This window comes from Muntiacus reevesi, chromosome 1 (genome assembly GCF_963930625.1).
Source record: "Muntiacus reevesi chromosome 1, mMunRee1.1, whole genome shotgun sequence".
NCBI lineage: Eukaryota > Metazoa > Chordata > Mammalia > Artiodactyla > Cervidae > Muntiacus > Muntiacus reevesi.
Window position 1 is genome coordinate 271,656,474 of NC_089249.1, and position 27,498 is coordinate 271,683,971.

Here is a 27,498-nt window from a genome sequence, read left to right on the forward strand (position 1 = left end):
GAGCTTCTATGGAGGTGGAGGGTGTGTGGCTGTGGATGAGAGTGAAAGTGCTTTGTGGAGTTCCAGGCAAACTGTTTGGAATACAGTGGAGGCCTGTTCTAGAAACCAGGAAGTGATTTTTGCCTCCCTTGCACATGCCCTGGGAACTGTGGACACACATTGACCACAGTCACCTCTTTGTCACGAACTGATGATAAGAGTGGATGTGTTAGTCACTCAGTTGTGTCTGACTCTTGGTGATCCCGTGGACTGTAGCCCGCCAGGCTCCGCTGTCCATGGGATTTCCCAGGCAGGAATACTGGAGTGGATTGCCATTTCCTGCTCCAGGGGATCTTCCTGATCCAGGGATCGAACCCAGGTCTCTTGCATTGTGGACAGGTTCTTTACCATCGGAGCCCCTAGGGATGCCATGAGTAGCGGTCACCTAATGTCTCTGTGTAGCAATACACAAGCAGTACAAATTATACAAATGTGCAAACTGCAGGCTAAAACAGAAGTGAGCAAAGGCTTCTTCATTATTTTGTAACAGAACTTTATTTCTGTTAAAAGTTGCTTTTCTAATAAGTGGTATGAACTTGATCTCAGCCAATCACATTTTCTTCCCTTACCCTGGGGTTTCATCTAACTTCTGAGAGAGGTTGGTGGACTGTGACAGTGTTGGATGAGGGAGAGAGGGGAGCATAGGTGTCTGCTCTGAGCTACCTTCTACCCAAGCCATTGTCAGCTGAAGCATCCTCTCTAGTCTTTGGGTGGTCTCGTGCTGGTCATTGTGGCTCCGTTGTGTTACTCCATTGTGTTACTCCTTGCAGATATGTGAGAGTCATTTTTTCTCTCTGCTTTTATTTACCTCCTAAATAAACTACCTGAACCCAGTCATTCATTGTCTGAAGCTCTCCTTTTAGGAGGAGCTGAACTGAGATCTTTAAAGATGAAAATTTCAGAGCTTGGGCAGGGTCTTTGTTTATCCTTGGGATCAGTATTAACAGGTTTATGGCTTAATACTGGCTCTCTTCTTGTACTCTAGGCTCAGGAAGGCACAGTGTAAGAGGGATAGAATTGGTAGTGGAATGAACACGTGGAACTTTTTCTTTTGTTATTTTTGCGACATAGTAAGGCTGTGTAACCAACTGCTCGAAGACTCAGTTGTCAAGGCGATAAGTTCAGTTTATTTAGGCTGCATTCATCTGGACAGCTCTGCTTCAGACTGTGAGTTGCCTGGATTTAGTTCCAGAGTGTGAATCTGCCTTGTACACATTTGTTCTGGAAACAGGCTGAAGGGGCTGTAGCTCCCAGAAACATGATCTTCTCATAGTGCTGACGCACTGGAAAGCAAGAGCCAAACCAAAGTGTGGGAGCTGATTTAAGATCCTTGATCGCCTCCTGTCTGCTAATATTTCACTGACCAAAGTGGATCAAGCTTAGCATCCATAGGCCAGACAAGTTCACTGTCCACCGGGGCGGAGAGCGTAGCATGAATAATAGTCACTATCGTGTGTATTAGTGGTATTATTTTATCACTAAATGGTTTTTAATATAATTTACTATGCCTTTTAAAATTCTGTTTGATAAAAGCATTTGGTATTATTTTACCACCAAAATAATAATGGTATTATTTTGCCTTGCAAAATTATGAGACAGTTAGGAAAACATTACTCTTCCTTCTTCTGGGTTTAAATTTATATTTAGGAATTAATGCCTGTCCTTGGGACATGTGTGTGTATTTGTGTTTATACTTGCAGCCTACACTTGGTTTTTCCAGGACTTACTAAGTGGACATTCCAAAGAAATCAAACTATCTTTAATCCCCCTGGTGGGAAGACTTTGAAGATGGCTAGATGTGGAGAACAAAAACCAGTTGAACAGTCCTTCTCGAATTCTTGAGAAATCATTTTGGTTTTACTGAGTATTTATGACTTAGGAAGGGGGAATGGAGTTTGGGGGGAAACCAAACTGTGTGTAGGAAGGCATCAGATTCTGAAATGGTGGGTGGAAAATCCTGGAATAAGGGTTTGGAGCAGGAGAGAAAATGGGCTGAAAATAGGAGGTCAGAATTAGAAATTGGGGTGCTTCTGATGAGGGGCCCCCTGGGAAGAATTTAATGCTGAGTTGTTGTAATCTGGCCGGTAAACAAAGTCACAATTATTAAACTGTTACAAATGACTGCTTTCACATGCTGTCCCTGTAGTTTTTTTTTTTTTTTTTCCTCTTCTCAGCATTTCAGTTAATACTCATACAACTTAGTACGCTGTCAGAAAAAAAAGAAAAAAAAAGTGAAAGACTGGGCTATAAAGCAAGATGAAATATACCTATTAGATTCTTAAATTGCTTTTAAGAAAGCCCATTGAACTTAATGTAAATCTTCACCTTTTAGTTTTTACAATTCATTTAGGAAATATAATAAGAGAAGGAGATCCTGTTTTTGTTGGAAACATAAGCTTCTATTTTCTTTTTGACTTAGTGAGAAACCATTTATTCTTCAGATTTATAAGCATATTGTACATATTCTAGTTAATACATCAAGCGTATAATGTGGGAGTTCCTTTAAAAATGGTAAGACCACACATGTTAAACTCAGCTACACATTATATAAGGTTATGAGACAAATGTCACTTTTAATACCACAACATATACATATTACACTTTTTTTTCTCACAGAGGAACATGCCTTTCAAAAATATTTTATTGGATGAAATGTTCTTACTCTCAGGAAAATTTTGGTTTTTAATATAATTTATTATGCCTTTTAAAATTCTGTTTGATAAAAGCATTTGGTAAAGCATTACAAATACCTGTAAAGAAAATATAGTTTAAAATTCTGAGGGAAATATATAAGTGTCCTCTTTTTACATTTTCACAAAAATCCACACAGGCACTAAGAAAGACTGACAAAAGTATTTCAAGTCTGAACAATATGTTCCAGGTTGGAAACATTCAAACATGACTTTGTTTAACTATTAAAGCTTCTCTTGATTGAACCTTGGGCTACGGTCCAATGGTTGGTGGGGGTTTTAACCAGAAAAAGATACTGTTAGAAGGATGAAAAAGAAAGCTTCATACAAATTAGCATTAGTTTGGGAATGGGGTCAGGAGAAGTTTTCATCTGTTATTTTCTATTGGCCTCTCTGAGACTTAGCTTTATTTTTTCATTGATTTATTTTTAACTCATTGAAAACTTAGTTATTTTTTTCATAATAACTCTCTGGTACTTTTCAGCTTTATATAATACTTTTTGATGTACTGCAATTTTCCAAAATTCTGTTTAACACTGTGAATCATGCAACATGTGATACTTCCATGATAGAGAGATACTGCAATTCTTTCAGGGGGATATCCTCAATACATTGTGCGTATTGCTCTAGAAATACCCTCATTCTGCACAATCGGGGGTGAATGTCTGTCTTACCAAATTCACTTTAAAGCAAGTGACAGACTTGGGTTCTCCTGATCTAGTTCAATGGAGTTCTCTTCCGGGTCCAGTGGCCTAATGAAGTTCAAACCTCATGGAAGAATCACAAACAGCAGACTGAGTGGGAGAATGCCAGTATTGTCAGTGACTGGAGCCTTTGTGAGAGCAGGAACCTAGGGACTTGGCAATTCATGAGTAAGAATAAGTGAGCATCTGGGTGAGGTGAGATAAAACACGTAAGTCAAACAAGATTTCAGAGGTATTTTCAAGGGTCTAAAATACCTTTTCTTTTTTTTGGTCAATAAATTAGATCATGACAAATTCTTATAATTATTGATTATCATATAGTTCCTACCTGAAAGAAGTTGGGGATTATTTTTTCCTAATGCCTTTACACTGTGCATGTTCATTTAGTGCAGGAATAGGCAAAATCAAATGCCTATTGGATGCAGACCAGTCAGGTGGCTGTGATAAGCAGCAAGTATGAACAGGGTACCATGGGGACGTGTGTCCAAGTCTGTAACTGCTAGGCAGCGGCTCCTCCGCTCCGGTCAGCTCCTGCTCTGAGGGAAGATGCGTCTGACAGTCAGGCTTTATGTGAAATCTCATAGTTTCAATAATCACTCCCATTTTTAAAACATTTAACGTGCCAAACAAAACCTAGCTGAGGGTCAGACGCTGCCTGTGGGCAGCCAGCTTGTGTCCTCTGAGTTGAAGCTTGGAAACAATCTGAGAATTTGGAGACTATCATCCGTAAGACTGGAGAAGCGCCTTCGGCATCAAGGAATGAAAACTCAAAGATCCAGAAAAATCTGCTCTAATGAATGTAATTTAAAACACAACAAAACCTTCCATTGGCTTCCCCTATGATGAACATTTTTCTGTTATTACATTGCTTTTCCATGCTATGAGTGGTGGTTTCCTGTTATGACTATTTAAAAAAAAAATTATGACTAGGAATTGGCCAAGTCCCTAATACAAGTTTGTTCTAAGAAGGTGGTATCAATAGCTCTCTCAGTATTTAGTTTGTGGCTGAGAAAGGAGAAGGTAAGGGGGAAGAGAGGAAGGCGGGCGCTCACAGCCTGAGTCGCAGTCACCTTCAGATCCATGGAGGCCTCTCCATGGTACATCAAGCAAAGAATATTCTGAAACTGCTCACACCAGCCAGTGCAGGGTTTGAGGCCTTTTTCTGGATCTAAATAACCCAGCCTTTCCCCAAAATGACCTAACGGCCTCTTCCTGAATGAGCAGCACTTTGGAGCAGAAAAGCCCGGGATATGAATCTAATTAAGAGCTCTTGCATGAGAGACTTTCCAAGCCCTTCTTTGGCATCAAAATTTGAAGAACCATATGGCAAAAACAGGGGACAAGCTATTAGAACCTGTCTTCCTTCCTTTCATTTTTTTGCAGGTTGCTTTTTCAAAGTAATCTATTGCCCTGTGTACCTTCTATTTTGAGACACGAAATGGGAGGCCCGAGAAGGCGTTCTCGTGTGGTACGAGGGCCAGGTGTGAACTGTGGCCCCAGAAAGAACAAAACATTTGACTTGTGCAAGCAGGGAAGACGTGCTTTGTGTAATCAATTCAGGAAGTTGGATTTACTGCTTGAGCTCCTAGCATTCAAATATCCAGTTTAGGGAGAAAAAGAAAAAGTACCGCAAAGGATATTAGAAGCAGAAGAATCAATGACAAAACACCCACTTCAGACACAGGAAAAATCTAAGGGGGAAGGAAGAAGCGTGACTATCTCCAGCTTCAGACCAGCACACATTTTAATTTTCCTCCCGCAGAAGGTCCACCAGCGCTTGGAGCAGCCGGTCGTCCCTGTGTTTGTAAGGTTTCATGTTGTAGAAGCCGTCGACATAGTCGTTATACAGACTGTCCTCAGAGTCTTTAAGCTGGGAAGGTTTGTTCAGCCTTTCCAGGGCTTCGTAGAAATTTTCGTAGGGGATGTGGAGCTTCGCACTTGGGGACTTCTTTGGTGATTGCTTTGAGGGTGAGTTTTTGCTGAAAGCGCTTTGCAGGAGTCTCAGCATGGCCTCAGAAGGGGCGCCCTCTGCCAATTCATCCCTTCTGCCCCCGACTGCACCGGTGCTGGGGCTTTGGGATGCCTGAGCGTACCCGTTCAGGTCCTCTTGTGTAGGCTGCTCCTGAAACACAGAAAGCCACCAGCCAAGGGGAGAAAGCTCGTTATTTAGGAGCCAGCAAGGCAGCTACAGCACACATCCACTGCCTGTCCCTCGCGAGGCTGTCTGGGGAGCAGAGAGAGTGCAAAGCTTGCACTCACACTAACTGGGGTTTCCGCCTGCACATTCCCATTCACTAATGCATCTTTGAAGTGAAGTGAAGTGGAAGTCGCTCAGTTGTGTCTGACTCTTTGCGACCCCATGGACTATCCAGTCTATGGAATTCTCCAGCCCAGAATACTGGAGTGGGGAGCCTTTCCCTTCTCCAGGGGATTTGGCACCTTTTTAATCTCCCTGAACTTCCCCATCATATGGCAGTAAGAGTTCCTCTGTTTCTTGTAGGTATTGAAGCCTGAAAGGGATGATGTAGGTGAGTGTGCATACCTGTGGTTTCCTTCGCTTGTCAGCCTGCTATAGTAGAATGCATGTTAGGGAGTTTAATAACATTGAATTCATTCATTTTAATGTCTTAAGTTCTGGATGGAAAAGTTAATTGTAAAAGATAGGACAGTCTTATCCCATGGAAAATCAACAGTTTACCAGTCCCTTTCCTCCCATCTGTGTTTTGGGAAGGAGCTGCTGCTAAGACAGGCAGGAACTCCTGCAGAGGCCACCAGTAGTACTGTCCTGTGGCAGCTCTCTGGAGGCCTCTTGCTCTGTTCGGAGCTGCCCTTTCAGCCACTGAGTTGTCAGAAAGGGTCTGGGAAGAGACTCGGGCAGTGGTCCAGGAAAGGGGGGATGCTGGAGAGATCAGAGAAGCATCTCTTGGTAACCTGTTGTGGAAGCATTTCACTATTTTAACACTCAAAAGGAAAGTGAAAGTGAAGTCGCTCAGTCATGTCCAACACTGTAATCTATCAAGTTCTTCTGTCCGTGGGATTTTCCAGGCAAGAATACTGGAGTGGGTTGCCGTTTCCTTCTCCAGGAGATCTTCCTGACCCAGGGATTGAACCCCGGTCTCCTGCATTGTAGGCAGACTCTTTACCGGCTGAGCCACCAGGGAAGTCCTTAACAATCAAGGGGTTCTGTTAATACCCCTTAGGGAATCTTGGAGGAAGAAGTTCCCCCACAGTGCCCCCTGCCTCCGGGACTGTGACGAGGAGGCCTCCAGGAGAGGCCCCAGTGGAAGCTGTTTTGCAGAATGTAAACGGGGCCAAAATATGAGCTGAGGCCTTCACACAGCTAGTTTATACATTTCTTGAATAAAGAATGTCTTTGTATCTTCCAAAACACCCGTCACAGAGCCAGTCCTGTTCAGGGAAGGTTGTCCTGGAAATTCTGATAACCTACCTGCTACGATCTGAGGCACAGTGCTAGAGGCCTGGGGGATACACAGATAAAGAAAATGTGTTTTCTGCCCCCCATCTGATAAGGGAGAAGCCAGCGGCTTCTGGCTGAGACCCGGGAATGTAACTGACTGACTTCAGCTTGCCTCAGCAATTTTCTGAGAAAGACTGTGATTCTGTAGCTACTCTTGGAATTGCCAAGAAGCATCAGTTTAAGGAATTAGTAAAGAGAAGCGTGCATGATTTGGTCACTTGACCCTTGGTCTTCTTTCTGTAAAATGGACATACTGCAATCTACCCTTTTTAGGTTACAAGGGTTTTAAGTTAAATGAGACAGTGTGGAAAATCCTTCAAAACTAGGTGCAATACAAACTTTAGGTATATGTGAGCATACAAAAAGATAGCTTTCTTTAAAATTTGATACTGGTATAAATGGAGAAAATTCATGTTTGAGAACTGAATAATACTGAATTCATTCATTTTAGTTTCTAAATTTTGGATAAAAGAACACATGAAACAACTTCCTATCAAAAATAAAGTTCACTTCTACTCCCTTTCCTCCCAACCCATGTTTTAACTCACTTACTGCCTAAAAGTTAGGGGTAGGTTCACCCACTCTTGATTATGTGTGCGTGCTAAGTCGCTTCAGTCGTGTCCAAGTCTCTGTGACCCTCTGGACCGTAGCCCACCAGGCTCCTCTGTCCATGGGATTCTCCAGGCAAGAATCCTGGAGTGGGTTGCCATGCCCTCCTCCAGGGGATCTTCCTGATCGAGGGATTGAACCCACATATCTTATGTCTCCCGCATTGGCAGGCAGGTTCTTTACCACTAGCACCACCTGGGAAGCCCAGTTCCGAAAAGAACATGCCAGGAAGAACAGAGCCACACAGACCTCCCTGGAATCCACCATCTTCTCCACCCCTCTTCGGTCGTTCTGGACAGTGTTGTAGGACGTGTACACCCGGGGCTGTTTCATATGCTCTGGCTGGGAAGAGGTCCCGTGCAGGATCAGCTTCCAGTTCACGATTCTTCCTTCATTTTGCATTCTTCCAGACTAACGAATAAGCATACATAATGTTAGTGTGTGTTCTGAGCAGTATAAAACAAACGGCTTCAAAATAGCTGAGAGATTTTATAGTGAAAACCTAATTTTCAAATTCTGTGCATTCCGTGTGTAGGGCTCTGTGTGCAAAGATGTAAGTCACTAGACTCACTCTTGCTCTGAAAACGAATAGCTGACAGGTTCAGAGGTTTACAAACTGGTTGTTTTTAATTTAAAAAGGAGAACTCCCTGCATGAACCTTCTTTTCTATATTGGCTGTGTTCTTGGAAAGTTGACAGTCTCTTATATATTGGGAATTATATTTACCAATTATCAACTTGTAGAAACATTCCATTGGAATGAAAGTCTGGAGCATTTTAAATAGCCTTCAACCCTGAGCAGTCCTTAAGAACTGTATATTTGTGGGAATGAGAATTTTTACAGGCTCGACAGTTATGTTAAAAATAATGTGCTAAAATCTAAAATATCTTAAAAAAACAAACAAACTCTAAAATTGTAGTCAGATTTTGCAAAGTTGATATAAAACAGTCCCATCTTGGTAAACAGATTTTCTTAGTTTCCTTGTGGTGACATTGAGTTAAAGAATGGAGGCCAAGTTCAGGAACAGAACTATTAACTAAAAAGATTTTCTTGTTCCCCTTATGAGAGCAGAAATTTTTACCACTTCCATGGCTAAATCACAATTTTAACAGTCTTTAGGTGAAAGCTATTCTCAGAGAAAAAAGTAACAATGACTGTAGAATTTGTATTAGTTTAATTGACATCTTCAGAGATTTAAAATCATTTATTTTTGAAAAGTTATCTAGACATTCAATCTGGTGCTACTGATACTTATAACACTGCTAGCTCTGGAGAACTTGAACCCAAAACACCATTCATCTATATGCTGGCCTATAGGAAATGCTGGAGAAATGATATAAAAATAAATGACTCAACTTGAATTTGAATTTTGCTCTGACACTATTTTTAGGGACTGTGTTACAATTATAGAAGAATATCAGAGTGTTCGCAAACAAAGAAAACAGAAATGCTTGTGCTTGTTTCATAACTGAAATTCTAGAAAAAGTCATATTAAATAAAATGTCTTGTCTAACAAGTAAACTACTTCTAAATAGCCACTATGGTAAATATCGTTAAAGAGTTCCTTCATATGACCCCAGAAAATGTTAGTTGCTCAGTCATGTCCAACTCTTTGCAGCCTCATGACTTGTAGCCTGCCAGGCTCCTCTGTCCATGGGATTTTCCAGGCAAGAATACTGGAGTGGGTTGCCACTTCCTACTCCAGGAGATGCTCCTGACCCAGGGATTGAACCCCCATCTCTTGCATCTCCTGCATTGCTAGGCAGATTCTTTATCACTAGCACCACCTGGGAAGCCTTGACCCCTGCAGACTGTCATAGTAAAACTAGTGAAGCATCCACAGCCATGCTTGTGAATACAGCTGATTCTGGTGTCTGAGGAGCTCTTGTGGCTGGCTGTGTTCTGACATGGAAACTTTTGTCTCACAGACTGTCACGATGTGTATCAAAATATTTTTTCTTCCTTATTAGAAGGCTGGTGCCTATTTTTTTTAAAAAATATTATCTTTATAGCCAAGTGGGCAGAGCTTAAAATATATATACCTTCTCCTTGGCCTCTCTAAAGAGTGATCAAAGTTCCTTTGGGTCCTTACTGATGCACTAACTTTAAAAGTGCTTTGGAGTGTTTAAAAGTGAGCTTGTGGTTCAGTATCCTTTCATTCACACTTACCATGTCTGTAATTCGCAAAGTCCAAGTGCCTATGGGATTCTCTCCCCATGTGTGAACAGACATGAAGTCCCAGTTCTTAAAGCCATTGGGAGATGTGTCCCGCTCTCTTTCAGCCAACAGTACAGTGCTGGTTCCTGTTTTCATGCAAGAAACACAAGTTAATGAGTGTACTGACAGAAATGATAGTAGGACACACTCCAGCATTTGATAACTAAAAATGAAAGTGGGAGAGATAAGCCTTCTTAATTTTCCCTTTGAATATAATGCCAGAATGGCAACATTCCCAAGGGAAAAAAAAGTTTATTCACAGTACTTAGTGCATTGCCTGGCATATAATAAGTTCTCAATAAATATCCTAGAAAAATAAATAATGGATGGGTATATTGAGTAAGGTTTATTTGAATAAGGAGAACTCAGAGAGCTATGTTTATAAACTACATTAAAGAAGAGAGTCAGAAACCTAACATACATATTAATGGAACTATCATTTTGAAGTTTAAGAGAAAAATTTTTAAATTTAATAGGTTCCTGGGTCTATAATGTAGCATAGACATAATAAAACCATGTATAATTTACTAATCTCTTTTGATATAAAAATTCCTAGTAAGAGTTACTGTAAATTTTCACATCCAAGTTTTCTATAGATCAGTAAATAATATTTTCAAGAGAAAATGTCTATGAAAAAGCATTCTACCAATATTTGGGGCCAGTTCCCAGATATTAAGAAAGCATATTTCCAAAATTAACAGAGCCAGCTCCAGACCTCTAGTAAGTTAATATTCTAGAAGGATGTTATAGAGATAGCTCATCTTTTTCACACATCACTAAGTAATTGAATTTAGTCAGTTGAATCCTGCTGAAGTATAAAAAAGGATTGGGATAGCTTCTCCTGGTTGGATTGTAGCTTATATTTCACAAATTTTTTACCACCCATGATCTTGTTTGATTTATTAATCTTTCAGGAAAAGACAAATGTCACTATATCATATCATATGATCTTAATTATATAATTGTGGAAGATTCTTTAGTCTTCTCAACTCTTGTAGATCAGAATTCTGTTTTTTAATTAATTCCTTGGATGTGTCTGATGTATCTGTCAGTTTAATTATTAGACTAACTTTCACTAATGAAAGAAATGAATGATATAGATCAGTGACTTGGGAAAATGCACACAGTTTGAAAATGCATAACTCAGAGGGCTTATAAATTGGTATTATTTGAGTAAACGTCATTCTTTTCTTATGTAAGGATCAGTTGAAATGAGCAGGGTAGAGTTCTGATGCCAAAAAAAACAAAGCATATTTTTTAAGACCTGAAAGTATCTATTGAAAGACTTAGGCCTATATATAAGCAAAAATCAATCATTGATTTGAAATCACTTAATTTATGCTTAAAAATTTAAACACATAGTTTAGAATAAATTGAATTTTTTTTTTTTAACTTACCAGCAGCTGAAGTGAGGGTGACATGAAGGTCTCCTCTGCGGGAATATTCAATTGTTGCTTCAAACTGCACATGTTCCAGTGACTTGATAGCATTTTCTTGACCTTCACAAGCTCTTGTTGGAATTTCTATGATGACTTCTCCATTAGCTTTCAGGGCTCTAAATACATTAAAGAATCATCAGTGAACAAAGTTGTATCTCTTCCTTACATTTTATGGAAATGTGTACACAGCGCTCTAAAGTAGATACTCAGCTAGGCTTGTTATCTCTGTTATGAGTAGAACCCCATGAAGACAGACAGATAAATCGCTGGAGGAGGAAATGACAACCCATTCCAGTAATATTGCCTGGAAAATTCCAAGGACAGAGGAGCCTGGCAAACTACAGTCCATAGGGTCTCAAAGACTCAGGACTGAGCATGCAAGCACGCATACATACAGATAAATAGAACAGAGTAGAAATCCCAGAAATAAACCCACCAATTAGACCTGAAACTGTAAAAGTTCTAGAAGAAAACATAGGGAAAAAGTTTCATGACATTGGTCTTGGCAGTGATTTCATGGATCTGACAATAAAAGCACAGGCAGCAAAAGATAAATAAAAATAAACAAGTAGGACCACATCAAACTAACAACTTCTGCACAGTAAAGGAAACAAATTGAAAAGGCAACTTAAGAACAGTAGACAATATGTGATAAATGATTTTTCTCTAAAATACATAAGAACTCCTGTAACTTAATAGCAAAAATCCTAACAATCTGATTCAAAACAATGAGCTGAGGACCTGAATAGATATTTCTCCAAAGAAGACATACAAATGGTCAGTAGATATGTGGGGGGTGGGGGGCAAAGTTCACCATAATTAATCATCAGGGAAATTCAAATCAAGACCCAAATCAAGATACACATCAAGATCAAGACAACTATTACTTAAAAAAGTAAATAAATAAGAAAAGACAAGTGTTGCTGAAGTTGTGGAGAAATTGGAGCTCTTGCATAGTTGGTGGGAATGCAAAATGGTGCAGCCAGTATGTAAAACAGTATAAAACTTCCTTAAAAAATAAAACTACCATATGATCCAGCCAATCTCACTTCTGGATATTTATTCAAAAGAATTGAAATCAGGGTCTCAAAGAGTTACTAGCATTCCCATGTTCATTGCAGTATTATTCTTAATAGCCAAGATGTGGAGACAACCTAGATATTCCTCAATAGATGAATGGATAAAGAAAATATGGTATTTATATACAATGGAACATTAGCTTTAAAAAAAGAAGGAAATTCTGCTATGTGTGACAGTATGGATACAACGTGAGGAACATTGTGCTGAGCGAATGAACCCGTCACAGGTAGATAAATATTGCATAATTCTATTCATATGAGATGTCTAAAATAGTTGAATTCATAGAATCAGAGAGTGGAATGTGGGTTACCTTGGGTTTGTTGGGGTGAGGGATGGAGAGTTACTAATCAGTGGGCATCAAGTTTCAGTTAAGCAAGATGAGTAAGTTCTAAAGATCAGCTGTGCATTATACCGATAGTTAACAGTTATGTATTGTACACTTAACAATTTAAGGGAGTAGATCTCATGTTGAGTTCTGAACATAAGGGAAGAAAAGTAAATGGTAAGGAACACAAACACAGATACTTGAATGCAATAAACTATTTGTTATGGCATCAAATTCAAGCAGGTTTGTCTTATATTAATCCAAAAATGGTCCATTACTGAAACATACCTTTTTCAGAAATGATTTTACCCCCCTAATGCTGCCCTCCAAGCCTCCCACCCTTGGGTATTTTGTGTGAGTGTACCTTCAGTATAACTGTGGTTGTCTTGATACCAGATTCTGCTTCTGCACCTAGATGTATATTCTAAATGAAATATAGACAAGTACATTCTAAACGAAAGCCTTGGGGCATAAAGCCAGGTTCTTTTGGAAGTAGGTTTTGTGTAACACTGGTTGGCAATTACTGCATCTTGTCAATTCTAAGATGCACTAAAAAAACCCCACATTTTAACATCTTTGAATTGGGGATGAATTTTAATAAATTGATGATTTGTAATAGTTTAATTGGCAATGATTTTTCTTAGTGGTCTATAGGACAGTGCAGCACGTTCAGTTCAGTCACTCAGTCATGTCTGACTCTTTGCGACCCCATGGACTGCAGCACGCCAGGCTTCCCTGTCCATCACCAGCTCCTGGAGCTTGCTCAAACTCATATCGACCGAGTCGGTACACATTAGCTTACTGCTATATTGTTGGAGGTGGGCTATGAAAGGAAAATACAAATGTGTTAACATGATTTGCAAATCTTTGGTCTCTGTGACCTCTCATAGAGCCACAGGGAACGCTGGCAAATGCCATCCCCATCTACTTCAGAAGCGTAGGTGAAAAAAATTAGGCAGTGACAAGCATCATTCTCAAACAGTGCCATGGCACAAAATTGTTTAAAATTCCTGGAGACACTTACCTGGGCTCAAAGTCATTGTCCTTGACAACACATTCCTTCTTCTCAGGCACACTGCTCCAGGTCCTGGGATCAGCCAAATCCACCAGAGCTTTGGCATTTAGCAGCCCGAATCCAAATCTGCTGTTCACCATCAAGCCTGCTCCATTCTTTTTCCACCCAGGGTTATTGGCCAATGGGTCATACTCAGAGGTCCATACGACCAAGTGCTGCATATCTCGCCAGGTGAGATTTGGACTGGAGGAGGAGTGACCGAAAGAATGTTCAGGGACAAAAAGGAGTTTCCTTGCGAATGCAGGTGTTAAAAACAAGCATCTCCGTTTAGAGATGGTAAGGTGTCTTTTGCAACTGTACCTCTGTAATTTTAGTGTTATCACTATTGGTATATCTTTCATTCAGAATTAAAAATACAGTCTTAGAATTTATTAAATTTTGGTTTTCAGTACTGTAGAAATGTAGGACCAAGTTCTAATAACTTACACTTGACTGGAGCAAAAATTAAAAATGATGACACTTCCTTTGTGTCCTCCAGTCTTATGCTGTCCGTTAACAACCTTAGAATTTTCAACATTATGAACCCACAGTCAAGGTCTTGACTTCCTTCTTAGGGAGACTCAGATTTAGACATAGACTGGTTACCCACTCCTAAATATTTTTTTGTCTCTCTCTTTTTTTTTAATATGGCAAAAGTGTCAACAAGCTCTTAGCGACTTGAGATCATTCTTACAAGGCACCATGCTGAACACAGCAGGAATATGCAAGGAAGTAGTTCATGTCTTTAAGAAGCTTCAGTCAGTTCAGTCGCTCAGTCATGTCTGACTTTTTGTGAACCTGTGGACTGCAGCATGCCAGGCTTCTAATCTAGTAAAAGAACTAAGTCTTTTTAATAACTATATCTACTGAATCCTGTATTCATAGCATAATGCATTGTTGGACTTTGAAGGAGAAATCATTCTTTGGGGATAGAAGGGTTCTAGGAAGGCTCTTCTAGGAGGAAATATTTTGAGATGAACTTTAAAGGATGGGTAGAACTTTAAGAGTTGGAGAAGGCAATGGCACCCCACTCCAGTACTCTTGCCTGGAAAATCCCATGGATGGAGGAGCCTGGTAGGCTGTAGTCCATGGGGTCGCTAAGAGTCGGACACGACTGAGAGACTTCACTTTAGTTTTTCACTCTCATGCATTGGGGAAGGAAATGACAACCCACTCCAGTGTTTTTGCCTGGAGAATCCCAGGGACAGGGGAGCCTGGTGGGCTGCCGTCTACGGGGTCGCACAGAGTCAGACACGACTGAAGCAACTTAGCAGCAGCAGAACATTAAGAAGTGGAGAGAGAGAGATGAGGCAATGGAACAAAACCTCTGAGCAGGGGAAGTATAGGATATGCCCAGAGTACAGTAACAGTCTGGTTTAGTGGAGCAGGGAAGAGGCGAGGAGGATCACTGAACCATGTGGTGAGGACCTTCAATGCCAGGAAAAGGAGCTTATACTTTATCCTTCGGGCAAGGGGGTCGCCATCAAGGATTTTTGTGCAATGAAATGGTATAATCAGAAGTCTTGGTAAAATTAATTTAATAGAAACATAAGGATAAATCAGAGGTGCATGGGAGTGTTGGGTCTGTTAATAATGAAGACGAAGCCTTCCCTGATCACCTTATTTAAGATTTCAACTCCCCCCAAATACTCCTGTGCTCTCTTATCTTGCTGTAAGTTTTTTTTTTTTTCTTTTATAGTGCTTATCATCTTCTAACATACTGAGCAACTCATTTGTTTTGTGTGTTATTAGCGTCCGTCTCCCCTCCTAGAATCAGCAATGAAAAGGGCTGAGATTTTTATCCTTCTTGTTCTCTGACATGCACCAACCAGTCAGAAGAATGCCAGGCACAGGGTATGTGCTGGGTAAATATTAGCAGGTTGGATGGTTGAATGTGTCTAAGTGTTAACTAGCCTTAAATACAATTTTAAAACTTATTGCCACCAGTCATTAGAAATCTTTCATGATCTCAGGCCTTCCCTTAGCTTTGAGACCTGCATTGTTTCTATCAGCCCAGTCAAGCCTTATTTAGATAAATAAATGCCTAAGCGTTGAGTCCTCCAGGGTTCTGTCTTACCACTAGGTTGTGAAACAGCTAACAGGGGAATCTGGCTGAATTTGCTGTTTTCTCCCCAGAGCTGGTCATGGACTGGTTTAACAATCCCCTGGGGACAACAGGGGGCAGTGCACATTCCAGGGAGGAGTCTGCTCCTGGTTAAAAGCCCAGTCCTCACAACAAGCTTTACAAAGTCTGCATCTGGTGGCCTTGGGGGCACGCTGCCCTCTGCGTTCCAGCCTGGGTGCCAAGACCACGCATCACCCTCTCTGAAGGGAGCTGTACTCAAGGCCTCTGGTCCTCCTCTCCCAGCAAGCTCTTAGCATATTTACATTCCTGGGCCTTCTTATCTGAGGTCTTGGGCACCTCGGCCAAGGCCTCCTGATGGGCGACAGAGGGGGAAACCTTGAAAACCCCTCTCCCCACTCTGACTCAGTGCCCAGGACGTCTCCACTCCCAGCCTTCCCCCTTACCCCCACCCTATCCCAGAGTCCATAAAACCAGAGGCTTGCGTTGGCTCCCTCAACAGTGAGACAAGCCCCCATGTCCAAACTTTTAACCTGACCTTCAGCTGGTGCCCTTTCCATGGGAGAGGGTGGGGGGCAATGGAACAGGGAAAGTTGGTGTTTTCTCTGGTTTTAGACTCTGGCTTATACCTTCACGGTAAGTGACTGAAGGCTTAACTCTTTCATTTTTGGTGTGTTACTTTAAAGCTGCTCTGACACCTAGCAGCTTAATATTCCCTCTCTCTGCTCAGCTGAGCTCCTGACAAATGTAATGCTTCAACCCAGGGAATGACTGATAGAGCCCTTGGAAAGACTCTAGTTCAGTGATTCTCCAAGGTTCAAGGCTGCTTGCTTCATAATCACCTGGTACACTTGTAAATAATGAAATTCTTGAGTCCCACCCTGAACCTACTGAGCCAAAATGCCTGAGGGTAGGGAGTGATTTTATTTTGGAAAAAGCTGTCTAGCCAGTTCTGCTGTTACAGCTACAATAATAGGAGTTGAAAGAAAGAATACAAGTATATATCTAATTAAGGTAATTAGAAGTCATTGGGGTCAGAATCATGGCATCAGAATGGGGAGTAGTAAAAAGAACTAATTATATTCTATTACTAGTATATTCTATTACTAATAGTAATATTACTATTACTGTGTGACGTTAAGCAAGCCACTTCATCTCCCTGGGCCTGAGTGGACTTACTTCTAAGATAAGAGGTCAAGTATGACAGTCTGACCTCCAATCTGCCCAATATCATATATATTATACTTCATTGTAGATCTCATATCCACATTGGCCATCCCACGTTGAGGAGTAATTAACTAGCTGAGCAGAAATGGCTATTTTCTCCATGTGGAAACTAATTCTGACCTATGTAGCATGTTATTGAAATCCTTGCTTCCTTCTCGTTCTTTAAAAGGAGTTTTAGGTAAAAGCCTCTTACCACAGGTAGTCTCATCGAGGTTGCCTATGGGCCACATGCCAGTTTACCCCTTGGACTCTCAGTGGGTGTGGGATGTGTGTGTGTGTGTGTGTGTGTGTGTGTGTGTGTGTGTGTTGGGATGAGGATAGATACTAAGGAGGTATAAGTCATGGTCTTAGCATGATAATCATGCTAATCAAACATGAAGCAGATTTCTATAGTTAGGGCATTGGTTTTTATTCAGTTGCAGGTTTTGTTTTATTTTTGATTATTTTCTTTTACCTATTCTTTGCAAAATATCCAAAGAGGCTTCATTGTCAGGCAGTTAGGAAAATTAAGGCTATCTCTCTAGCAGAGTTATTTTTCATTTGAGTGATTGCATTTCATAATGTGAAAAGGACATTCTAACAGTAGTGCATCTCATTCCTGACAGCCTTCCTCTGTTAATTAGCATCTCGTTCGTCAATGGCATCCACAATAATTAAATTTTTTAAAATCTGCATTGGGTTGCTAATCAAGGATATGTTTACAGAAAATAAGGACTTTGCAATTAAACATTGAAATTAAGCATTGCTTCTAATTAGGAGAGTGTAGGTAAAGTAATCTGGAGACAAAATTCTAAGATGAAAAAGTCTGAGTCTACCTGGTTTAGCCTGTAATCACAACTAGGTAAGCCTGGACGTTAAAGATTTTAGTCATTTCTTGGTTACATTTCCCAACCTCTCTAAGTCTCAGTTTCATCCTTAATAAAATGCAACTAATAATTTATATGTCACAAGGATGTTGTAAGAATTAGAGTTAGCGTTGTATATAAAGAGATTAGCACAGGTTATGGCCCATAGTAGTAGCCTGATAAATGCTGAATGCTGTTATTCATGATAAATTTAGCCCAGAGTTGTTTTTCATCCTGCATGGTTGTTACTTAAGGAGGAAAACATGGTTAAATGATTCTCCCAATCATGCTTGTCTACAGACTCTTCTAGAAATTCTGGCATTCAGATTTTCTGAAATAATCATCTTGGTATAGACAACTGAATAGAGCAAAGCAAACTGTCCATCTGAGAACAGACATCTCAATAATTTGTATGTACTTTGGCAGGAAGTTTATAAACGTTAAGATAGATTATGTCCATTTTACTGATGACTGAATCAAAATGAAAGGAATTAAATTCTTATTATGTGCACCAGGGAGATCATAGACTCTTAATGTCTTTTAAGAGCAGCATAAGAATCTGATGGAACCGCAAACCATTCTCCCCAAAATGCCAGATATACACTCTTAAACATTTCTGCAACTAGTTGCAAAGAAGTTCTTGGATCCCATATGTTTTGTAACAATCTGTGGAGCCCCTGCTTTATAAAGTAATCCATTAGGAATTGACTGAGATTAATGAGGCTAGATCATCCTTAGATAATTTTCTCTTTATACTGAAAGAAGTTTGAAATTTTAGAAATCAGAGATGAAAATTTTAAAATTTCAGTTCTTAGTCAAAATAACATTACATCCGTTCAGCTAGATGAATGTTTCTACTATTCTGGTCACTAGACAAGATGGTTAGGTCTGGCTGCTTATATTTGCATGCATCTGATAGGTGTTGGACAGGGAAGACAAGATTTTTAAGGATCGTTTTCTTCTAAAAGCTCTCTGGAGCTAAAGCTTATATCCTAAAATCATAAATAACATGCTCTTTTTTCACCACCTGTGTAGCTATTTGCCTTCATAGGACCTTACTTCTTCCACTCTGTACCTCTTCCCATCAATCTCAGCAATTCATGTGAGATGATCTATATAAGCTGACACCTTCAATTTCAAATTGGAGGATCCTTTTAAAAGGAAAAGGCTAGAAAAAAAAAGATCTGATCTGACCCCTATATTTTATAGATGATAAATTGAGCACTCAGTTGGAGATTAATTTGCCTAAGGTCACATAGCTAGTGGTATGCCTGGGACTTGAAGCCAGGTGTTCCTTACCCTTTTCACTGCTTAGATTATCTTGCCTTAAATTTGGTTTGGGACTGCCAATGCTAGTCTTACTTTGGGCCTATAGACTTCTCTCTGTCCATCTGTTAAAACTGCTTTCTGTCCACCTGTTAAAACTGAACTCAGATTCTGAGCACGGCTTTTCTGCTGGACCCAAGAGCTTCAGATTTGCTTGTTTCTGATTGAGCATCTGGATTTGCTCTTCCCTAATCAGATATCTTTCCAGCTCCTCCAAGTAGGTAGGCTTTGGTATGAGCCTCACTCGGCCTGTCTTGCTTAGCTGCCGTGGCCATCATAACTGAGATACCAGAGACTAAACCACAACTCCACAGGTGGCCACAGGGATCCTGGAGTGATGTTGGGCTCTCTAGCCACTGCACATCTTTTCCAGCTATGGCCCAGGCCAAGGCATTCTGTTCTTCTGCTACCGTGAACCTTATCTACTGAACATGACATGAGGGAACTGCTTTGTCTTCTCTGTAGAGAATATGGATGATGTTCTAGGATAACCTGCTTAATAGGAAGGATAATAGTAATCTATAAGTTTAAACACTTCCTCTATCACTCAACCACAGCACCTGACTTAACATTTAACGATTTCTCACCACACAACATCAGAAAGCAGAAATAAGGATGAATAAAAAGATGTGGACATAAAGTGTGAGACAGACTTTTCCCCCCCTCTGTATTAAGTATTAGGCTATTGAATAACTATTTTGATGGGGAAATGTTGCTAGATCCCTTTTTGGTAGCATACACTAAAATAAATTCCAGGGGGATTTAGAAAATAAATATCATAAAGAAACATTAATTAACAAAAGATACATAAATGTATATTTATATAATTTGAGGTTGCAAGGATTTTCCTGAGCAAAAAAAAGGGGGAAAAAAAAAAGAACTTAGAGACTGATAAAGGTAACTGTATACATAGTAACTTCATTAAATTAAAAATTACATGTAAATAAAATTAAGAGGTAAATGTCAACTAACCAAGCATTAGTAACTTTTCTAACTAAGACCATAAAATAAAATCAAGGTCATAAACAGCAATCGTAGATGATAAATGGCAAAAGAATATAAAATATTGATGTTCATTAGTAATGAAATAAAAGCATATAAAGATGAGATGCCATTTTCACCTATCAAAGTAGCAAACATTTTAAAAGATAATAAATACAGGTTTGATAAGGGTTTAGGAAACTGGCACTTTCACACATATATTGCTGATGGGAATATAAAATGGTACAGTCTTTATAGACTAACTTGACAATATGTATCAAGATCATTAAAGCATGCATTCCCTTTGATGCCAAAATTTCAGTTGTAATTGTCTATCTCAAGGAAATTATCAGAAACAGTAACTGATATCAATGGACAAGGGTGTTTAAGCATGAATGGCTTTAGTAAGATTTGCATTTATATAATGGTATACTACAAAAAAGATAAAAGTCCTGTTTTTAATTCTTATGTCCCCTGATGTGTATGTCAGCTCTAGGACTGGGCTTATACAACCTATAAAGAAAAAGGATATTTTTAAAAACACGTTATTCCTAATACTACCCACAGGAAACTGTCTGGACAAAGTCTGCCTCGGTGGGAATAACCAGAAGTGAGAAGGCCTTAGAGCTGAGTGGGAGGAAGGCATGGGTTTTTAAAGGTCAGGGAAGATTGATTTGGATGTGAGAAAGTACTCTTAATATAGACAGACTAAAAAATTTACAGAATAGTGTGTCAATTAAGATCCCAATTTTGCAAGACAAGTGTGTGCTTGAAACCTACCTCGAGATGTTAACTGGAAGAGAACTTACTATTTTTGGTAGTTTTCTACTATAGCCATATATTCAGAAAAGAATGTATGCTATTTAAAAAGAAGGAGAAGCAGCTTTTTACAGGTGATTAGATGCTTTCTGGGCCTTACTTTGCTTCCAGGGCCAGAGCGAAGATGCCAGCGGCCAGGGGTGCAGAGGCCGAGGTGCCCGTGTGGGTCTCCGTGCAGTCGTTGTGCAGGTCAGCGCTCGTCTGGGGGGCATCAGGAGAGAAAGAAAAGTGGGAGAACATGTGAGGCGTGTGATCCTGTCCTCGGGGGCTAACCCTACCGAGGGCTGCATCCGCTCTGATCAGGAAGCCCAGCTGATTCGATTCCCTACTTCCTCCTCTGAACCACAGGCGGATGTTTGCCATCTGCTGATATTTTAGCTCCCTCTCCTCTATATGCAACTTGCCTATAATTCTGGCATCAGAATGCCTTTTCTGGGGATGAAGCCCTCCCACTGTGAATTTTTTTTTTTCCTCTACTGAGATTCCCAAATGAAATGCTGTCTGTAAAAAAGGGACTGTTTCAGAATCACTGTGAATCATGCTGGCCCATTAATCATCAGGTCCATTGTGTTTGGCCTGACATATTTAGAAATTTTGCCTCACGCCCAATTCCCCATTGTCTTCAGATTGACATTTGACTGCCTCTTCAGCAAAAGGAAGATGTGCTGATTTTGGCCACTTGGACTACTTGCGCAAAACGTGTTGAGTGTGTTTCGCTTGCACGCACTGTTGATGTCTTCTGATGGCCAGGAGTTAGTGTCATATTGGTACTTTGAAAATGGTGAGTTTTTCAAATGAAAGTGTGATAGACACAGATCTGGGCTCAAATTCTAAACCTGCCACTCAGTAGATGCATCCCATGGGCAAGTCACTTGGTTTTCTGTCTGTCAGGTGAGGTTGATATTTCTTGACTCAGATTTCTGAAACTGAAATGAGATCCTGTCTGTGAAGGCAAATTTTCACACAGTGGTATTACACGTAAGGAATTACCCAGGCTAATTTTAGCTTACTGAAGAGGTTGTTGAAACGAAGGGAAAAAACCAAAAAGACTTCCAATTAGTCTTCCTTAAGGACCACAGTGTTGTTGTTTGAACCAGAAGCTGGGCCAAAGGATTGCTAGCAAGACACCCACCCAGGCTCTTGCACTGTGATTTTTAGCTAGAGATTTCAATGTGTGGGAGGGAAGTGTAAAAAAATAATTTGTTCCATTTTCACCTCCTTTGGCTTCCCGATTGGAGTCGCTGAATATCTCAAGTGATAGTGGCTCTGTTCCTCCGAGGGCTGCGGAAACAAGTTTGCCCTTTTTACCTGTTGACGCAAGTAAGCCCCCAGAGATGACAGTGCTGAGGAAGAGGTTTGCGTAAGATAAAGGCTGTGTTACTGCAACTGTCTCAAATAGAAGCCACCAGCTGTCTCCTCTATGGCTGGTGTACCTAAAGAGGGATCTTTACAAAGATGCAAATTCTTCCTCCTGCTTCAGAGCAGAGTGGCTCAGATGAGGGTCTGTCTGTGAGATGGTGACTCTGAAATGGACAACAGGCCATTTTTTTTTTTTTTGAAAAGTTACTCTGGACATCCACGGGATCATTAAGAGCCAGAGGCTGTGCATGCAAGCAGGACACATGTCTCATAGGCTCCTTTCAGAGGCTCTAAGTTATCTCTGCTGTCAAAGAGCCCCTGGGTAGAATTTCACTGTTTCTGAGTAATTGAAAATACCAGAATGAGAGGCAGGCCAGGGCTTCCGATTGAGACCCCAGTTTTACTTTCTTAACTAGAGTAGGTTGCAGAGACAGAGTTCTAGCAGAGTGATCCTGCATGAAGATCTTAGTTCTGACAATTGTGTTGAGATGCCATTAATATGAATTTTACACACATTCCAAAGGCTAATTATTAGGGGGTTGACCCACAATCTAATTGGATCTTGACCTATTATTTTGAGATTAAGATCTGCATGCTTTAGCTAGTTGGTTTCTTCTCTGTGTCAGCAGTTAAGTTTGAGGCTTTACATTTTTAAATTAAAAGTGCCTCTCTTTGTTCTCAAAGCCCCCGAATGGCCCTTCATCATCATGCCCTTGAAGGGAAATCCAATAATTGCCCTTGGCAGTCTGACTCATGGAAGAGAAGGCACAGCCAAGCGTGGGCTGGAGATGCTCTCTGAGCATATAACCTTCCTAAGCTGCTTATTCGGATGCTGAGAAGTTCACCTCAGGGGAAACTAAGGCTGTTATTTTCCTGTAGGTTGTCCATTCTTAGGAGACATAGCTGGTGCATGCTCTGTACTTTTATCATCCGCTAAAGGGCAAGTCAGACATTCTCCCTGCTATTAGGGGATCAACAAGTACCAGGGTAATAAAGCCCCCACAACTCTGAAATCTCCTTTAAGGCTGTTTTCAGAGAGGCATCGCACAAGCCGAAGAGACATTTGGAGTCTTGGTCGTTGAATGACAAGTTGGTGGCTTCTCAGGGCTGAGTTTAGACATGACCGAGAGGCAACAGCATCTTGGTGGATGTATTGCTACCCCTGAGACAGAAGCCTTCCCAATACATACCCACCCTTCAGGTCAGTAACGTGCAAGTGTCCCAACTGAGACAGGAAGCTTAAGCAAATCCATCTGACCCAAGGATGCTTTGGAAGGCGAACTGCGTTCTCCTACCTAAGCAGAGAGAGACAGACAGAAGCAGCTTACGATTCGCTGGTCGGTGTAGTCGCCGCTGCTGTAAGAGGTGGCCAGCGTGGAGGAGCACTTCTCTGCGTACCAGGGGGAGAGGCCTTGCTGCGAGGCACTGCTGATGGAGATGGTGTAGATACTGTCCGTGTAGCCGTCGCAGTCACAGTTGTCGCCCTGACGCCCCCCGTTCCCGGAGGCCCAGACGAAGATAGAACCCTTTCCTTGTCTCCCCTAAAGGAAAAGCCAAAATTTACCACGTCTGTTACCATCTGCTGAGGTCGCTGTCATCTCCCAATAAAACCCCCGACAAGAATATAAATGCATGCATGAAGTTCTCAGAGACAGGAATTTGATCAGATTCGTCTCCAGGTCCTCCAGCAGGAGGACTCTCCCGAGACTGTGTGTACAAGCCCCTGGTGAGCTCTGGCCTGCTGGTCCTCCTCCATCCTTCTCTCTGGGATGGCACAGGGTGAGGACTTTTCTTTTCGTTTTTTTCCCTTTATTATGTGGATTCTGGCCTTTAGCACTCACTCATTTTTTTTTTTTTTTTAAGCCGGTCCCTTGGCTTATGTCACTCCATTTGAGTCTTTGAACTTCCTCTCTTCCTTTCTGCTTGAATCTTCTGGCTGACTGATAGCGTGACAAAATCAGGCATTATTCAGATCTGCTTTGCAGCTGCGTTAAAAGGGACTCATCAATTGAATGGAACTCGTCAAGACTACTCTTTCTATGGTTTTGCAATTTGTGCTCTCCAAAGTTTCTACTTTTGTTTCATCCTGTGCAGAACTGGGCCTTAGAATCTTGGCAAGGATGCCGTCAACCCCAATGTCAGAGCAACACAATCAAGGCACAAGTGTCCGCCCTGCACGTGCAGAGAGGGAGGCGGCGCATTGCTGAATTGAAGGGTGCCTTTTCAGAGTATCTGAAAGAAGTCCGGGGAGTAGTGTACCTAGTGTAGACATTCAGAAACAGCAGGAAAACGAGGAAGGACCTATCCAGACTATTTTTTTTAAAGTAAATATTCTAAGAGGAATGAATATCTGTTGAATGTCAGGCCCAAATGGGGAAAACATTAACTCCCATCCCTCTGAAGGATGATTTGGCTCTCTAAATGCAGTTCAAATCATTAACAGCAACAAGAAATTCACAACCATTTCTTTGCACATAAGCCAAGTGTTCTTCCCTTCTCTTCTTATTCCAGTGGTCAGGTTTCATTCCAACTGGGTCTGTGTTAAGCATCTCACCTGTTTGACACCATATTCAAAAGCCTTCTGGGCCAGTCGGCCAGGCCCCTCCACAGTTTTCCCGTCATCGTTGGGGCCCCAGCTCGCACTGTAAATATCCACATGCCCAGGATTAAATCCAATTGAGCTGGCTTCAATAGCATCGGTCACAATGCCATCTAGCATTCTTATGCCTGAACAGCAAAACAGACAAATACAAAATATGTTGATGTCAGTGTGTGCATGCAGGATGGCACAAGGCTCTTAATATTTTATTCTTCAAAGGACTCTCCAAAGAGTCAAAGAGAGGGTAACCATTGTATGTTCCAAATGCCTGTGACCCAGCTGCTAACAGCGCCATGGGAAGATGCCAGTCACTGCCTCCAGAAGCCTTCTTTATCTGCCCTTGAGGTAACTATTTGAGCTATGCAGTGGGCACTGTTGTTGTCGATTATAAAAATGTCATGGGCGTGCAGACACTGCTGTATTTAAAATGGGTAACCAACAAGGACCTTCTGTGTAGCACAGGGAACTCTGCCCCGTGTTATGTGGCAGTCTGGATGGGAGTGGGGTTTGGGGGAGAACGGATACATGTGTATGTATGGCTGAGTCCCTTCGCTGTTCATCTGAAATGGTCACAACATTGTTTGTTAATTGGCTATACCCCAATACAAAATGAAAACTTTTATAAAAAGCTAAAATGTAATCAGTAAGAATAAAGGCTTATTTTTCCACTGGAAAAAAAATGTCTCCCCTCCCCCTGCTGACCTAATAACCTGAAAATGACGTCATAGTTTTCAGAAAGAGGCATCAGACAACCCTGTGTCAGCATGCCTGCTCATGACTATACCATGAACGGCTATGGCCCAGCCAGAGCTTTACAAAGGGCTCCGTGTGGGAAGCTGTGCAGCTTGAGAAGACCTACCTACAAAAGCAGACTAACAAATAGGGAAAGAACTCCTGTTTCTAAGCACTGATTAAAAATAACCCAGAGGCCCTTCTTTTATGTGTTTGCTGAGAAACATGTGCAAAGGAACATGCTTCCTTTTCTCCTAAATAACTTCAAGGATGAAATCATTGCCATGGATTTCACTCCTGAGGGGGAATCATTTTTCATCAGGAGAAGGCAGATGCAGTGGCTCATTGTGCTTCCCAACAGGCTGTCACCCATCATCAGACTCACGGACGCAAGAGCCAGGAAGGCAAAGGCAGTTTAGACAGATATCGGCAGCTACCTGGTTGTTGCTGGCTTCAGGCTAATGATGCGATGAAGCGCACAGCCTTAGGTTTTCACACTGTTTACCATGGAGCGTGGGTAAAGGAACGTGGAGCTGACATGGCTAGTGGAAGTCATATTTATTTTTTTTTAAGAAAATTGTTTAAAATGCATTTGGGGAAAAAAAAAATCCCAGCTTTACTATTTGCTAGCTCTGTGATCTTGGGCAAGCCACTTCTCTGTGCCTCAGTTTCTTCAACTGTAAAATGGGTTTGATCACAGCTCATGAGCATTGAGGATATACCGTATGCAGCTGCCATCACACAGGCCTTAAATGTGTGAACTCATCTATCCATATGACAACCATTTGAGGTGGATGCTGTAATTTTTCCCAGGGAGAGAGACCGAGGTCAGAGAGGGATAGGGACTTGCCCAAGGCCACACGGCTTGCAACTGGGAAGCTGGGACTTGAAGTCCAGAAGTCTGGCACTCAGAGCCATCCTGTTAACTTCCAGGATGTGGGTCCTGTCTTGGGAGCTAGATGATGGACACGCAGTAGGTGTGTTTTAGTTTCCTTGAGGATCTTGCTTCTGATTCCTCCTCTGTAAAATGAAAGGGTGAGATGATTCTCTCACAGACTGTAGCTGCTTTGTTCATCTTTCCTTAGAACATGCTTTCTTTTCCAGGTGATTATGTAATTTGTGCTCCTGCCTTCATTTTCTGTAGATTAACGCATCTCTTTGACAACACTGGCATCAAAGGAACGAGGAATGACCCCTAAAACCTAGGAGTATGTGCTGTGTTAGTGAGAGATGCATTCTGTATGCCAGGATGTGTATTTATCTGTTTTCTGAAAAGGATTACAAACCCACATTCAAGGTATGCTCATGTAAAGCTTGAAGGAGTCTCACTGACATGGGCATGTTCTACAACGAACCTTTTTTGTTGTGGTTTTAGGAAATAAATTAAATGCAAAACTAATAGTGTAATCATGAGCTCCCAAGGAGGGGCCAGTGTGAAGAGGAGAGGCAGGTGCTTTGTTCTCTCTGATCCCCTGCAGATCCACAGCACCGTGGATGGCAGCAGTGGGTTCTCTCGTCTTCACGTTGGTGTCAGCTGACTGACACAGCTGCGGGAGGTTGGGGGGTGAGGGGAGAATGAAGGGCTCATTTCAGGATCCTCCCTGCCCCAAGCAGCTCTGCTATTGTACTCCCGGCCCCAGCTCTTGTCCTGGGGCTGTCTCGTGTGGCCACAGCTTTCTCTTCCCAGTTTCCATGACTACTTCCTCCCCTTGCTCCACTAGGTCTGAAGGTGGTAACATCTGCTTCCAACAGTCACTTGTTGGTTCCCTTGAACTCTTGTAAATAGTTCTTTTATCAAATTGTGCTGATGGAACTTGCCATATGCTTACCCATCAAAACATTGAAACAACCAGAGTTTCTAAATTCTTGCTACTACAGATAACTTTTGTCTT

At 41.3% G+C, this 27,498-nt stretch overlaps 1 protein-coding gene across 1 annotated transcript in view; it reads right to left on the bottom strand.

The window, feature by feature from the left end:
* Positions 1 to 5,177: 5,177 nt before the first annotated feature.
* Positions 5,178 to 27,498, bottom strand: part of PCSK1 (proprotein convertase subtilisin/kexin type 1) — a 39,956-nt gene continuing 17,635 nt past the window's right edge. Inside the window, exons 7-14 of the mRNA XM_065936857.1 lie at positions 24,830 to 25,002; positions 23,604 to 23,816; positions 21,017 to 21,117; positions 13,606 to 13,839; positions 11,135 to 11,292; positions 9,690 to 9,823; positions 7,770 to 7,931; positions 5,178 to 5,555 (exon numbers count right to left, since the gene is read on the bottom strand). Of these exons, the coding sequence (XP_065792929.1) occupies positions 5,178 to 5,555; positions 7,770 to 7,931; positions 9,690 to 9,823; positions 11,135 to 11,292; positions 13,606 to 13,839; positions 21,017 to 21,117; positions 23,604 to 23,816; positions 24,830 to 25,002 (1,553 nt within the window). The remainder of the gene's footprint in view (positions 5,556 to 7,769; positions 7,932 to 9,689; positions 9,824 to 11,134; positions 11,293 to 13,605; positions 13,840 to 21,016; positions 21,118 to 23,603; positions 23,817 to 24,829; positions 25,003 to 27,498) is intronic.